This window comes from Nansenia antarctica (assembly GCF_963989245.1).
Source record: "Nansenia antarctica genome assembly, chromosome: 13".
NCBI classification, from domain to species: Eukaryota; Metazoa; Chordata; class Actinopteri; order Argentiniformes; family Microstomatidae; genus Nansenia; species Nansenia antarctica.
Window position 1 is genome coordinate 29,099,685 of NC_137683.1, and position 13,814 is coordinate 29,113,498.

Sequence of the window (13,814 nt, forward strand, 5' to 3'; positions counted from 1 at the left end):
TATACTGTATATAACAATGTATTCAACCACATACTCATACTGTATCTATGATAATTTACTCCATTAAGCATCAAGAATGCATTTACTGTGGTGATATTTTATTGTTTTTTTTGGACCAAGTTTCAAAAACATTGCAACCAGTGCTGCATTGTTCACATTGACTTTGTCCAGGATATGACATGTGTCTATACTCACAACAGTTAATAAATGAGTGGTAAACATTTACAGTTAACCGTATGTGTAAGTATAGCTACTTGGCTACAAAATACCTTTAAATATTAAATATCTTAGCATTGTCATCAAGAACAGTGTGACTTCAGATCATGTCTTCATAAACATTATATAACAGCAGGCACAATTCTCCATGACAACTGGAATTATAAGTAGTTGTAACAGCCAGGTGGGTTTTATGAAAAGGATGAAACATTTCAACAAAGTCACAATTCGAAACACAATGCTGTTGATTTCATTGAATCATATGATCCAATGTATGTGTCTGCCTCAACTGTAGTTCATGTACGGCAAATAATATGTTATGTTGTGACTGTATGGATGTGCTTAAAAGTGAATCTACTGTGAATGTATTAGATCTCCCAACAGGTTATCTTGGAGTAGTGTGAAAGCGTGAAACATTTCGAAATGTGAGCTTGTGAACTTTGGTCAGTCAATGCATATTATGTATTGTTAAGCTCTTCTCATCAGTTGCTGTTATTTCAATAAAGGATTTTTTTTTTTATCGTTTTGAGTTCATAACACCTGATTGCGGAGGTCCATTGCTTCTTAGTTTGCAGTCAACCATATTCCTGAGGTATGGAAAATGTTGAATGAATCCATTGTCCATTTCAGGAACTTAAAAAAAAAAAAAAAAGACCTCAATTTTCGCTGAGTCGCTGTCTTCTCAGAAGTAGGGGTGCAAACTTGTCACCTTTCTGCTAAATTAGCCGTTTTTTTACTTCAAAATAGGTTATCCATGTGAATCATGTAGATCTGCAAAAATATATATTTGGGGAGGTGGGGGGGGGGGGGCGGTCCAAGTCACATGATGGCTATTCTTCTAACTTCTAATCTTCCTGTCTGCTAAACTCCGTTGCTTTTGAAATAACTTAGCTTCATGCAGCTAGTTACAATTCTAGACAGTGTGGAGGACCGACAGTCACAGTAAGCAACCTTTATGTTTTCAACATAATTATGCGGGTGTTAAGGTTAGGGCCGCCGCTGAGACCACCGTTAGCATTAGCGCTATCTCCCCCCCCCCCCCATCAACAAAAATGTTATCCGCTCATTGATAATTGTCTTAGTGAGAAAAAAAAAGTGTCACCTTTTTGGACCATCGCCAGTTTGCACCCCTGATCCAGTCAAACCCTTCCTCATCTATTTTCCCTCTGTACTTCATCCTCATCCTCTCATCCCCCTCTCATTCCTGTTCTTATTCTCCCTTCAGACGGATGGATGGGATCTCCACGCTCCTCAGTCTCGCCAGGGAAAGCGCGATGCCCTTCTCGTAGTACGCGCATTCGTTTACGAAGAACGGGTAGAGGGGCTCTGTCCCTTTGTACCTCAGCGTCTCTCCTGAGAAGGTCAGGAACAGAGGGTCGTCGTGGTGGAGGAGACAGAAGTCACGGTCCTGAGAGGGGGAGAGAGGAAGGGGAGTTTCTGAGTAAAAGGTTACATGAATAAGCGCATCCCATTGTAATCCAGTACAGGGTTCCCGCGCTGGTCTTAAAAAGCCTTAAAGTCTCAAATCCAGCAATGAGATTTATAAGGCCTAAAAAGTTCCTACATTTCAGTTAGTAGGTCTAAAAAACGAGGTGCTAGGTCTTAAAAATGAGATTAGCTTGTCCTGCAAGGAAATCAGTCCGACCTAGGAAGGAAATCAGTCTATTTATGTGGAAATTAATCAAGCTGGAACCCAAAAAATGACAATTCGTTACCCCCGGGAGAAATTATTGGCGAACGAAGCTACGGCAGGATGACAAAAAGCTATCTTATGGTGTCGCGAATAGGTCTAAAATGATATTCAAAGAGGTCTAAAAAAGGTCTTAAATTTGACTTGTTGAAACTTGTAGGAACCCTGCTTGTGTACCTGGAGTTCAGGATGAATGGCTGCTGTGATGTTGTGGGTCTCACAGTCTCTTGGGTAGTCAACGTTTTTCACCATAGTGTACATCTCCACTCTGCCTCCCTCAAACTGGGTACCTGAGAGGGGGGGGGGCGGGTCAGTCTGAGGCGTCTGAATAAGGGGCTTGCAATACAAACACTGGGTCATTCAAAGTCAATTGAAGTCAGTGGGGGAAATAAGTAATGAACACATCAACATCTTGTCCAGTAAATGTATTTCCAATTAGCCTATTCAAGTGAAATTTGCACCAGACTTTGGTATCAACTCAAACAATCCAGACAACAAATCTAAACATTAAAGTCCATATGTAAATAAAGTTATGTATACGTACTATACACCACAGCAAGGAAAGGCAAGGAACCAGCTGAAAACCATAACTAATTAGGAGGCAACTCTACCTCCAATCTGTGCTAATTAATGTCAGCTGGGTTAGAATATATTGATGGGCTATAAAAGGTGTTTTTTTGTTACCAAGGTGCCACACAACAAACATCTAATGATGGGTAAAAGCAACGAACTGTCTCAAGACCTTGGCAACCAGATTGTTGCAAAACATGAAAATGGAATTGGCAACAGTATTTCACAACTTCTGAATCTTATATAGGTGTTCAATACTTATTTCCCCCACTGTGTGAATGGTGCAAAGGATTTGGGGAGTTGTAGTCCAACTGTGTGTACCTGAGTTGAAGAGGTGGACCCAGTCTAGCATGTGCTGGACCCCTTCTTGCATTGTGGAGAAGATATTAGACCTGACTACACCGTGAGGCTGGGGGCCGATCTCAATCGCTGCAGAAACAAAAACACACAAGTACATGACTAGCATTTCAAATTATTCTGACGTATCAGTTACTGTATACATAGGCCGCCGCGTTCGTAAATTAGCTCTGAGAGTGCCTCTTGTCCAATTAAATAAAGGGACCGAGTAATTTCATTGGACAAGAGGCAGTCACGTGGACACTCCGGCGCTCTCAGAGCTAATTTACGAACGTGGCCATAATTTGTCAATAGAGTTGAGTGGTTTGTGCTATTACACATGTGGAAGATGGACTATTCCCACTTGTATAGTAAGTCACTGAAGCCACTGGAATCAATTATCACATGTTACTACTGAGGTTGGGCAATTTAATGTAACGTTTTTACCAAATTACATTTGACAACCCTTAAAAAAGCCTATCCACTTACAAACTCACCAAAGCCATGTTTGCCTACAGACTCAAGGGAATACGCTTCGTTGAGAGGGAGGTCGAAGTGAATGTACCTCACAGGTACGTCCGCCATCTGTCTCTAAAAAAACACAACAAACCATCAACCCTCCCATAGCAGAAGAAGATCATGACAAACTCAAATCTCAGAACGTTTCTGGGCCAAATTCCTATTCGGTTGTTAAGTCTGACGTCAAACGTGACGTTTAGCAATTTCCGGGTCCAAACCAGAAATTCTCTGCACCAGAGTACCAGTGTACTACAGCGGTAGAATGACAGTTCAATCGTTTTTTAGACTGGGATCTATTCATACAACAAGGGACACAGCAGCACTTTCCCGTTTTTCCCATATTTGTCAGCGTCTTTGAGCCTCGGAAAAGCGCTATATAAATATAATGAATTATTATTATTACTGAGGCATTTCGAAGAGAGCGCCTCAGCCAACTTTGGACCCGGAAACACGTCACAACTTAACAACCGAATAGTGCTGTGTATTCCAATGAACAATGGGGAGGCCAATTGTGACACGTTCTAGTCATTTGGTCCGCATGTCGGCAACCAATCAAAATGTTCAGACTTTTCTTTTGAAACACGGAACTACGTTTCAACGTTGTTGAGAATCACAACACAAACTAGTCGCTAGTCAAGCCAAAACACTGCAATGAAATGTATTGGGTGAGTAATCCCCACTGCTACCTAGTTAACTATAACACTACTTTACATTGTTAGCAGGCTCACCAAACAAGCTGTGTTAGTTGACTAGCGACGTGTCGTTGATTTTCAACAACGCAGAAATGTATTCACATTTTTTCGAAAGAAAAGTCAGATCATTACATCGGATCCCGACATGAGGACCAAAGCATTAGAACGTGACACAAATCTCCAAATTCCTATAATGCCGTGTATTCCAATGAACAATAGATGAGGCCAATTCAGTTCTATTCAGTTCTTGAATCGACTGGATTACTAAATGTACTGGACGCCTGTTTTTCTGCTTTGAATGACTGTTAGATATTGTTTGCTCTTGCCTGCAGGTATCTGAAGATGTGAAGGCAGATCCAGTCGCAGTCTGAGTATGCGATGAGGCACAGGCCCATGTTGGCGGTGGTGTTGTGGAGGTCACACACCAAGTCCACCGCCTCGGGGCTGCCTTTAGGGCCCAGGAGGAAGTTGAGCTCCTGAGACCTCACAATCTCATACGGGGTTTGGTCTGACACAGGGGCGCTGTGAGTGAGTGAGAGAGAGAGAGAGAGAGAGAGAGAGAGAGTGAGAGAGAGAGAGAGTGAGAGAGAGAGAGAGAGAGAGAGAAAAAGAAAGAAAGACAGTGAAAGTAGAGACCGGGCTGTTGATAGTTATCCTAATCCAATTATTCATCATCCAATTCCCAGTACACAAAGAGTCACAAAAGACGTCCTCAGGGAAGCCGGAATGTGGGTTCAGATGACGTCTTTCTAGGACGTCCAGATGACGTCTTTAGGACGTCTTATGGACTACAGAAGAAGGACGTCATCTGAACCCACATTCCGGCTTCCCTGAGGAACGTCTTTTTGGACTCTTTGTTTACTGGGATTATACATCATCCTCCATTTTCTGTCACTCAGCTTTATACATCATAACCTTCATCTTGGGTTTATCATTTTCATTGTCGTTCTAATAATCGTTAGCAACATCAACCTCTCGATTTACTCCTCCTCCTCCTCCTCCACATCATCATAATAATAATCTTCATCATCATCATCATCATCATCATAATCATCATCTTCATCGCCATCATCATCATCAACATCATCATCATCATCATCATCATAATAATCATCATCATCATCATCATCGCCATCATCATCATCATCAACATCATCATCATCATCATCATCATCATCATCTTCATCGCCATCATCATCATCATCATCATCATCATCATAATCATCATCATCATCATCATCATCATCTTCTTCATCATCATCATCATCATCATCGCCTATGCAGACCTGAGGGTGGCGTGTGTGAAGCAGCGGTTCAGGTCCGTCTCCGTGTATCTCCGACACTGCTGGACGGCGCGCGGGTTCGACATCACCGTCACCACGGAGACCAGACTGTCATCCTCCACCCTCTTCTTCTTCTTCTGCCGTTCCCTCACCAGGTACACACCCGACAGCTCGTTACCATGGGTACCGCCACACACAGCCACCCGGGACACGGTCGGCAAATACACCACCTCTCCTTCCATCTGGATGGGCGACAATCACAAATACTGTACTTATATTTCGTGAACTTACAATTATACGGTTCTATCTCCGTTTAGGGTCGTTCAGAGATATTGAGCGTCAAAGTTTTTACATTCCATTATGTTTTGTGAGATAGAACCTTTGTATTTTATGAATTACTAATTACACCACACAGGCATTAATAAACACCTAATGGATCAGATTATGTAAAAAACTCAATTTTGACAAAAATGGAGATAGAACCTTATAATTCTAACGTCACGAAATACTGTACTTACCGTATTATGTTAAGTAAGGGTCCTAAGGCACCTACGCTCTGGAACTCCCTCCCCTCAGTGATCCGCAACGCCCCCCTACCCTGGACTCCTTCAAACTAGCCCTCAAAAACCATCTGTTCTCCTAAGACATTTGGCCCCTAGTCATTGTTTTAGTTTTTGCTTTGTTTGTTTTCTGTTTTTGTCTGTCCGTTTTCATCTCCTTGTACAGCGTCCTTGGGTTTGTGAAAGGCGCTATATAAATTAAAGTTATTATTATTATTATTATTATTATTATTATTATTATTAAGGTTTCCCTGATCGGGTGACTTGACCTGGAAACCCTCTGGAAACCCCTGGATGTGCAGATATTGGATACGCACTTCACACATTAAAATGTTTTAGATGCTAAGTACCAGTATCTGCTTAATATAATCTGCTAAGCCATTATCTTTATAATATACTACTAAATGTTACATCTTGAGAATATACCACCAGGACCAAGCTCCGGACCTGGGGTGATAGGACCTTTTCAGCCGCAGCCCCGTCCCTCTGGAAGGCCCTCCCCAACCACATCAGACAGGCCAACACCCTGCCAACATTTAAAACAGGCCCTCAAAACCCACCTCTTCAAGCTTGCCTTCACCAGTTAACCCTCTCCCCCTCTCCCCTTCCCATGTTCCCAGCACTACCTTAATAAGGCCCCTATACTTTCTTTTATTTCTTTTTTATTACTACTCGATCTTTTCAGTTTGTAAAGCGTCTTTGAGTGTCTAGAAAAGCGCTATATAAGTCTAATGTACCGGTATTATTATTATTATTATTATTAATATTATTATTATTATTACCACCTGATATTGCTCCCACATTCCATTCTCAGCATCTTTGAGCCCCGGTAAAGCGCTATATAAATACAATTAATTATTATTATTATAGTTATTTGTCCTGTCCATATCCTGTCCATGTTCCCATCTCTCATCTTCTCCCCCAGGTTGTTTATTTCCTGTGTCAATAAGCCAAAGTCACTGACACCTCGGTCAGTGACACCTCGGTCAGTGACTGACACCTCGGTCAGTGACACCTCGGTCAGTGACTTTGGCTTATTGACACAGGGAATAAACAATGCCAGCAGTAAACAGCAGCACCAGATGATCATCAATTAGAAATAATAAGTGTTGAATAGTGTCTTACCTCCGCTACCTTTCCTGATCTGCAGCAAGGTGCAGGGGCAACTGAAGTTCACCGTCAAAGTTTAAACCTTTAAACTTTCCCCTAAAATAAAACCACACCACGACAGCGTCACTGGAATGGCATAGATCCTATCTAAACTCCTGTCTAGGTCCCAAGTCTGCAATTTAACTAAGTACCAATTTGAAGAAGACACTGGTAGAAGAGTAGGACTCACCCAATCTCTCCTTGCTGTTTCCCTTCCCCTCTCTCTTCCTGCGGTTCACCCTCTTCCACCCTCTCCCTCCCTGGCTTTCATGCGTTTCACTGACTCAGCATTCTCATCCCTCCCTCCCTCTCTCTCTCTCTCGCTCTCTCCCCCTCTCAATAGTAATACACAGTATGTGCCGCCCTGGATGCTGTTATGCAAACTCTCTCTCTCTCTCTCTCTCTCTCTCTCTCTCTCTCTCTCTCTCTCTCTCTCTCTCTCTCTCTCTCTCTCTCTCTCTCTCTCTCTCTGTGTGTGTGTGTTACTCCTCTCCACTACTGCTCTGTGGGGACTGCACTGTTCCGCAGACAGGCAGGGTGTGTGTTCAATGCGATGCGGTGTGGAAACTCCACCCTCCCTTTCACCCTGCCCCTGATTATGACAGCTGTCCAGTCACCTGCTCCAAAGCCACCCCCCTGTCCCCCTGTCCCCCCAACCAGAGTCCCTCACTCTCTCTGTCCAATGTATAGGATGGTAGGTTCCAGTTAGCCTTTCAAAATTGGCTCAAAGCAAATCTGCTGGCATGACACAGGGAGGGAGGCCTGTAAGAGCACTCGTCGGAGGGAGCTAATAGAGCTAACCTCGTCATAAAACAGATGTTTTCTCATATACTATAGAGACATACACTCACACTCACTGAACACTTTATTAGGAACACGTGTACACCTTCTTATTCATTCAGGTGGTGTCGTGGTGTGGGGAGTGTTTTCTTGGCACACTTTGGGCCCGTTAATATCAAGTGAATCGTCACTTCGATTCCACAGCGTTTGCAATTGCAATTACACAGAGATTACACGTTTATATTTAGTTTTGTTGCTGACCATGTGACCCTGACTCTTCATGGCCACAGTGTACCCATCTTCTAAATGGTTACTTCCAGCATCATAATGCACCGAGTCACAAAGCAAAGGTCGTCTCAAACTGGTTTCACGAACATGACAGGATGAGTTCAGTGTTCTTCAGTGGCCTTCCCAGTCACCGGATCTGAATCCATTAGAACACCTTTGGGATGTGGTAGAACGGAGGATTCACAGGTTCTATGTGCTCATGTTTTCTGTTTTTCCCATATTGTCAGCATCTTTGAGCCCCGGAAAAACGCTATATAAATACAATGAATTATTATTATTATTACAGGTTGAAAGTGCACCTGAAAAAACTGCAGGAATTGCGTGATGCAATCATCTCATCATGGACCAGAATCTCAAAGGACTGTTTCCAACATCTTGTGGAATCAATGCCATGAATAATTGAGGCTCTTTTAAGAGCAAACGTGGCACTACCCAGTATTAGTATAGGGTTCCTAATAAAGTGTTCGGTGAGTGTAGGTGAGATCCTCTCAAACAAGATAATAGATTGAAGTACATTACATGGCTAAAAGTATGTGGACACCCAAACGTCACACCCATATGTGCTTGTTGAACATATCATTCCAAAACCACGGGCATTAATATGGAGTCAGTCCCCCCTTTGCTGCTATAACAGCTTCCACTCTTCTGGGAAGGCTAGACTAGATTTTGGTACATGATTGCGGGGATTTGCTCCGATTCAGCTGCAAGAGCGTTACTGAGGTCGGGCACTGATGTTGGGTGAGAAGGCCTGGCTTGCAGTCAGCATTCCAATTCATCCCAAAAGTGTTCAATGGAGTTGAGGTCAGAGCTCTGTGCAGGCCAGTCAAGTTCTTCCACATCAACCTCGGCAAACCGTCATTCTACAACAGCATGTTTGGATACTGGATTCTGATTGGCTAGCAACAGTGGTAAATATCCCAACAACCCACAGTTCAGACCGCATTTCCAGTATCAATGCGCCTCCCAATCAACCTGATTAAGAACGCCTAATCGTTGATCTTGTTTATGGGACTATATTCTGTGGCGGAAGGATATATGTATTCTGAAACGATTAATGATTGTAAATACATGAATTTAATGTTACAACTGTGTATTTATCTGTTATATTATGCGGTGGCTGTTGTAGAAAAGCAATTGACCATTCGAGGGCGGGGGTTGTGGACTTATTTACCACTGTTTTCCGGCCTTTTATTATTATCATGTTAAAACAGGAAAGGGCCTTCCCCAAACTGTCGCCACAAAGTAGGAAGAATACCATTCTCTGTATGTATGCTGTAGCATTAAGATTTCCATTAACTGGAACTAAGGGGCCTAGCCCAAACCATGAAAAACAGCCCCAGAACATAACTGTGTTCACATACTTCTGGCTATGTAATAGCTGTAATAGCTATTTCTTCGTGTCTGATTCATTCAACACACCTAAGTCTGAGGAATGAAATGTGTGTGTGAGTAGGCTACATACAGTATTAGCATCACACACATTAGGCTAACTTCATCAAGAACGTGTTCATGACTTGGGTACTGAATGTTATAACTTGCAAATAAAAAAGATTTATATTTATATAAATGGTTGAAAATATTCGGACGAAATTAAGCATACCCTACGAGGCTCCCTAACCAAGTTTGACAGCATCTGGCAGCCATTCCCACATTATATAGATGCCATTAAAATGACCCCGCCACCTCCCAACTGAAAAACCTCTTTCTTCAACAGCATGTTTGGATACTGGATTCTGATTGGCTAGCAACAGTGGTAAATATCTCAACAACCCACTGTTCAGACCTCATTTCCAGTATCAATGCGCCTCCCAATCAATCTGATTAAGAACACCTGTGCTGACCTACAATGCAATGGTTGATCTGGTTTATGGGACTATATTCTGTGGCGGAAGGATATATGTATTCTGAAACTATTAATGATTGTAAATACATGATTTTAATGTTACAACTGTGTATTTATTTGTTATATTATGTGGTGGCTGTTGGAGAAAAGCAATTGACCATTCGAGGGCGGAGGTTGTGGACTCATTTACCACTGTACAGGGTTTTCCTACTCGGCTTCGCCTCGTGCCACAACCCTGTACCAGTGGTAAATGAGTCCACAACCCTGTACCCAGGGTTCGAGTTATAATCTGAGCTTTGTGGGGGTCTCCAAAATAACAGTGCGAAATGTTCTCATGCACGCGCGCGAATCATGCCCACACAGCGTTGGGACTTACAAGTTTTAATTAGCCATAGGCTACTCATTTCACCACATCAACAGCACCACATGAAACAACAGCTATAAGCGATAGTCACGGGTATCTCGGCCAATCATTTAGTTGTTTTTGCCAGGGGAGGCTGGTTCATTAGGGGCAATTGGACAATGCCCCACCAAAGGGAGAAGAGAGAGATTTTTTTTCTATGACTTCTAGACAGTGTTGCTTCTGAATATCATAGTCCAATCAGCTAGTGTTCTGTGGAGTATATCATAGTCCAATCAGCTAGTGTTCTGTGGAGTATGTTCCAATCAGCTTCAAGTCCCGCCCCTTTCAGGGCAACTTTCAGTCTACTCGAAATTGCACTAGGCTGTTCTCGTAGACTTGCATGTAAAATCTATTTTGGTAACTTCAGGCCATTCGGTCATTTGTCTATGGGGTTTTGGGACATGCACAAAGAATCGTACGTGCTTACGTCATGTCATACGGCCGGCGTAGCTTTAACCTACATTTCAGATCACGTTCGTTCACCTGCGGTTGAATCTTTAAAAGAAACACCGTTCAGCCGTCGTAGCAACCAGGAGAAATTAGCAGTAAAGGAATTAGGACCACCCAGACCAAATTTAATTATAAAGCAAGTTTATACAAAGGCAGGGAAAATTGGAAAATCGTATAACCGAGGATTTACGAGAGGTTGGTATGAGAAGAAAACATGGCTAACGGGATGTGAAGTAACAAATGCTTTGTTCTGCTTTCCACTACCGGACTTTGTAAACAAATTGAACAAATGGATTAGAAGGAGGCATCTTTTGTTCCCAACTTGATGATATTGCAACTGGACCTATTACCGAAGTCAAACTTGTGTAAGTAAGTGAATCATCTGTCCTTCAGTCATGATAGGAAAACCAAATCGATGCTGGGAGAAGGAATGGCAGACTGTATTCTGATTGTATCTTCTATGCTCTTTGTATGTTTCTATGCTCTTTGTATGTTTCTATGCTCTTTGTATGTGTCTTGGTGTAGGAGAAACGTAGGACCACGTTGGAAACAAGTGTTTCGGTACACGTTGACGTGTAGAAACTGTAGAGAAAACTGGGGGGGTAGAGGTGATGAAGAGGTCTGTACAGGGGGGGTAGAGGTGATGAAGAGGTCTGTACAGGGGGGTAGAGGTGATGAAGAGGTCTGTACAGGGGGGGTAGAGGGGATGGAGAGGTCTGTACAGGGGGGTAGAGGGGATGAAGAGGTCTGTACAGGGGGGTAGAGGGGATGAAGAGGTCTGTACAGGGGGGTAGAGGGGATGAAGAGGTCTGTACAGGGGGGGTAGAGGGGATGAAGAGGTCTGTACAGGGGGGTAGAGGGGATGAAGAGGTCTGTACAGGGGATGAAGAGGTCTGTACAGAGGGGTAGAGGGGATGAAGAGGTCTGTACAAAGGGGTAGAGGGGATGAAGAGGTCTGTACAGGGGGGTAGAGGGGATGAAGAGGTCTGTACAGGGGGGTAGAGGGTATGAAGAGGTCTGTACAGGGGGGTAGAGGGGATGAAGAGGTCTGTAGAGGTGGGTAGAGGGGATGAAGAGGTCTGTAGAGGAGGGTAGAGGGGATGGAGAGGTCTGTAGAGGAGGGTAGAGGGGATGGAGAGGTCTGTACAGGGGGGGTAGAGGGGATGAAGAGGTCTGTACAGGGGGGTAGAGGGGATGAAGAGGTCTGTAGAGGAGGGTAGAGGGGATGAAGAGGTCTGTACAGGGGGTAGAGGGGATGGAGAGGTCTGTACAGGGGGTAGAGGGGATGGAGAGGTCTGTAGAGGAGGGTAGAGGGGATGGAGAGGTCTGTAGAGGTGGGTAGAGGGGATGAAGAGGTCTGTACAGGGGGGTAGAGAGGATGAAGAGGTCTGTACAGGGGGGTAGAGGGGATGGAGAGGTCTGTAGAGGTGGGTAGAGGGGATGAAGAGGTCTGTAGAGGTGGGTAGAGGGGATGAAGAGGTCTGTAGAGGTGGGTAGAGGGGATGAAGAGGTCTGTACAGGGGGTAGAGGGGATGGAGAGGTCTGTAGAGGTGGGTAGAGGGGATGAAGAGGTCTGTACAGGGGGGTAGAGGGGATGAAGAGGTCTGTAGAGGTGGGTAGAGGGGATGAAGAGGTCTGTACAGGGGGGTAGAGGGAATGAAGAGGTCTGTACAGGGGGGTAGAGGGGATGGCGAGGTCTGTACAGGGGGGTAGAGCTATTCTCATGCTAAAATTGACTGTAAATCCAGATTTTAAAGTTGATATTCTTCCCCGTGGAGCATGCCCCCATAACCTGTGCCCCACCCAAACATTTTAGCACCAGCCGCCACTGGTTTTTGCTATACAGTCCATTCACTATCCCTGTTAGCACGACACATTGTCCACATCTCCATTTCCAGTGACATCGCACCTGACATAAATAATCATGTATGCTCGTCCATGAATTGTGCTTTCATCTAATGTTAAAATCAAGTGATTTGACATTAGAAATGAATTTGTTTTTCATCTCTTGTGCAATGTGCTCTACAATCTGGGCACATGAATGATCGGATGGGTGAGCAGGGGCCAACTGTCGCGCCATTCATCTCATTAAGTTTAATAATTGGATTCAGTTTTGTATAAGGCATCCTTTCTTTAGACAGTATAGGCTGCCCTGAACGAACTAGCTAGCTGTCTCCTTATACATACTGGAGGTGAGTTCTGCTACTTTCTTCGGAAGCACTTGGATTTGTTTGAGCTCTGCTATTTCAACAGTTTCAACGTTAGGTGTCATAACAGGTGCAGCTGAATTCAAGTTTGGTTTCTTGGATGAAAACCCGAAACTTTCCAGGCTTGTCGACTCGGTCGGCAGCAGTGCCCTTTTTTGGGGCGGCATGATAGCTAGCTACTGAATGTTTTCTTCTCAATAATCGTGTTTTCACGTTCGCAAGCTCTCAACGATCATATTCTGCTGTTGCACAATATTCTACTGCGCCCCTAGTAGTGTCTTGGTGGTAAAGTGCAGGCAGTCAAAGGCATACTGTCATTCACAGGAGATTAATTCTGGTGCGCGTAGTTCTTTTGGAAAACGTGTTTATTTTAGAATATTTATCATATAAATAAATATAAATAATACTCATTACATTGACATTTATGATCAAATAATGGTTGTGGTAATGTATTATTAGCGACCCCCACAGATTTACTGCTTTCATGGGAGCTCAGACCTTCCTTATGGGAGCTCAGCTCCCATTGGCTCCCACATAACTCGAACCCTGCCTGTACCAGTGGTAAATGAGTCCACAACCCCCGCCCTCGAATGGTCAATTGCTTCCCTCCCTCCTCTCTTGACTTGACAATGACCTTGACCTAACTCCCTATCTGATTTATTTTACTAATATATAGTTATTGTTGTTGTTTTTCGTTGGTATGTTGTTGCTTCCATTGTGGTGTACCTGTGTGTCTGTGATGTAAAACTGAAAAGCCATGAATAAATCATAAAAGACAAAAAAAAAAAAAAACATTTGACACAATCAGCACTCATAAAGTTTCCGGGA

At 43.6% G+C, this 13,814-nt stretch overlaps 1 protein-coding gene across 1 annotated transcript; it reads right to left on the bottom strand.

The window, feature by feature from the left end:
* Nucleotides 1-1,365: 1,365 nt before the first annotated feature.
* LOC308169597 (N-acyl-aromatic-L-amino acid amidohydrolase (carboxylate-forming) B-like) lies at nucleotides 1,366-7,057 on the bottom strand. Its single transcript, XM_080544286.1, has 7 exons — nucleotides 6,992-7,057; nucleotides 5,310-5,548; nucleotides 4,350-4,545; nucleotides 3,310-3,403; nucleotides 2,798-2,905; nucleotides 2,084-2,196; nucleotides 1,366-1,624 (listed from the first exon to the last, which is right to left on the bottom strand). Exons 2-7 carry the CDS (start codon nucleotides 5,546-5,548, stop codon nucleotides 1,427-1,429), a joined length of 948 nt encoding a protein of 315 aa, XP_080400412.1. The 5' UTR covers nucleotides 6,992-7,057; the 3' UTR covers nucleotides 1,366-1,426.
* Between the last annotated feature and the right edge of the window lie 6,757 nt (nucleotides 7,058-13,814).

What these genes read in the sequence shown, in the direction of transcription:
- LOC308169597 (XM_080544286.1), bottom strand. Translation starts at nt 5,548, where the DNA reads ATGGAAGGAGAGGTGGTGTATTTGCCGACCGTGTCCCGGGTGGCTGTG. An exon ending in ACATCTTCAGATACCTGCAG is followed by an intron (nt 3,404 to 4,349) that starts GCAAGAGCAAAC and finishes GTGTTTTTTTAG; the next exon opens with AGACAGATGGCGGACGTACC. An exon ending in CCATTCATCCTGAACTCCAG is followed by an intron (nt 1,625 to 2,083) that starts GTACACAAGCAG and finishes TCCCCCTCTCAG; the next exon opens with GACCGTGACTTCTGTCTCCT.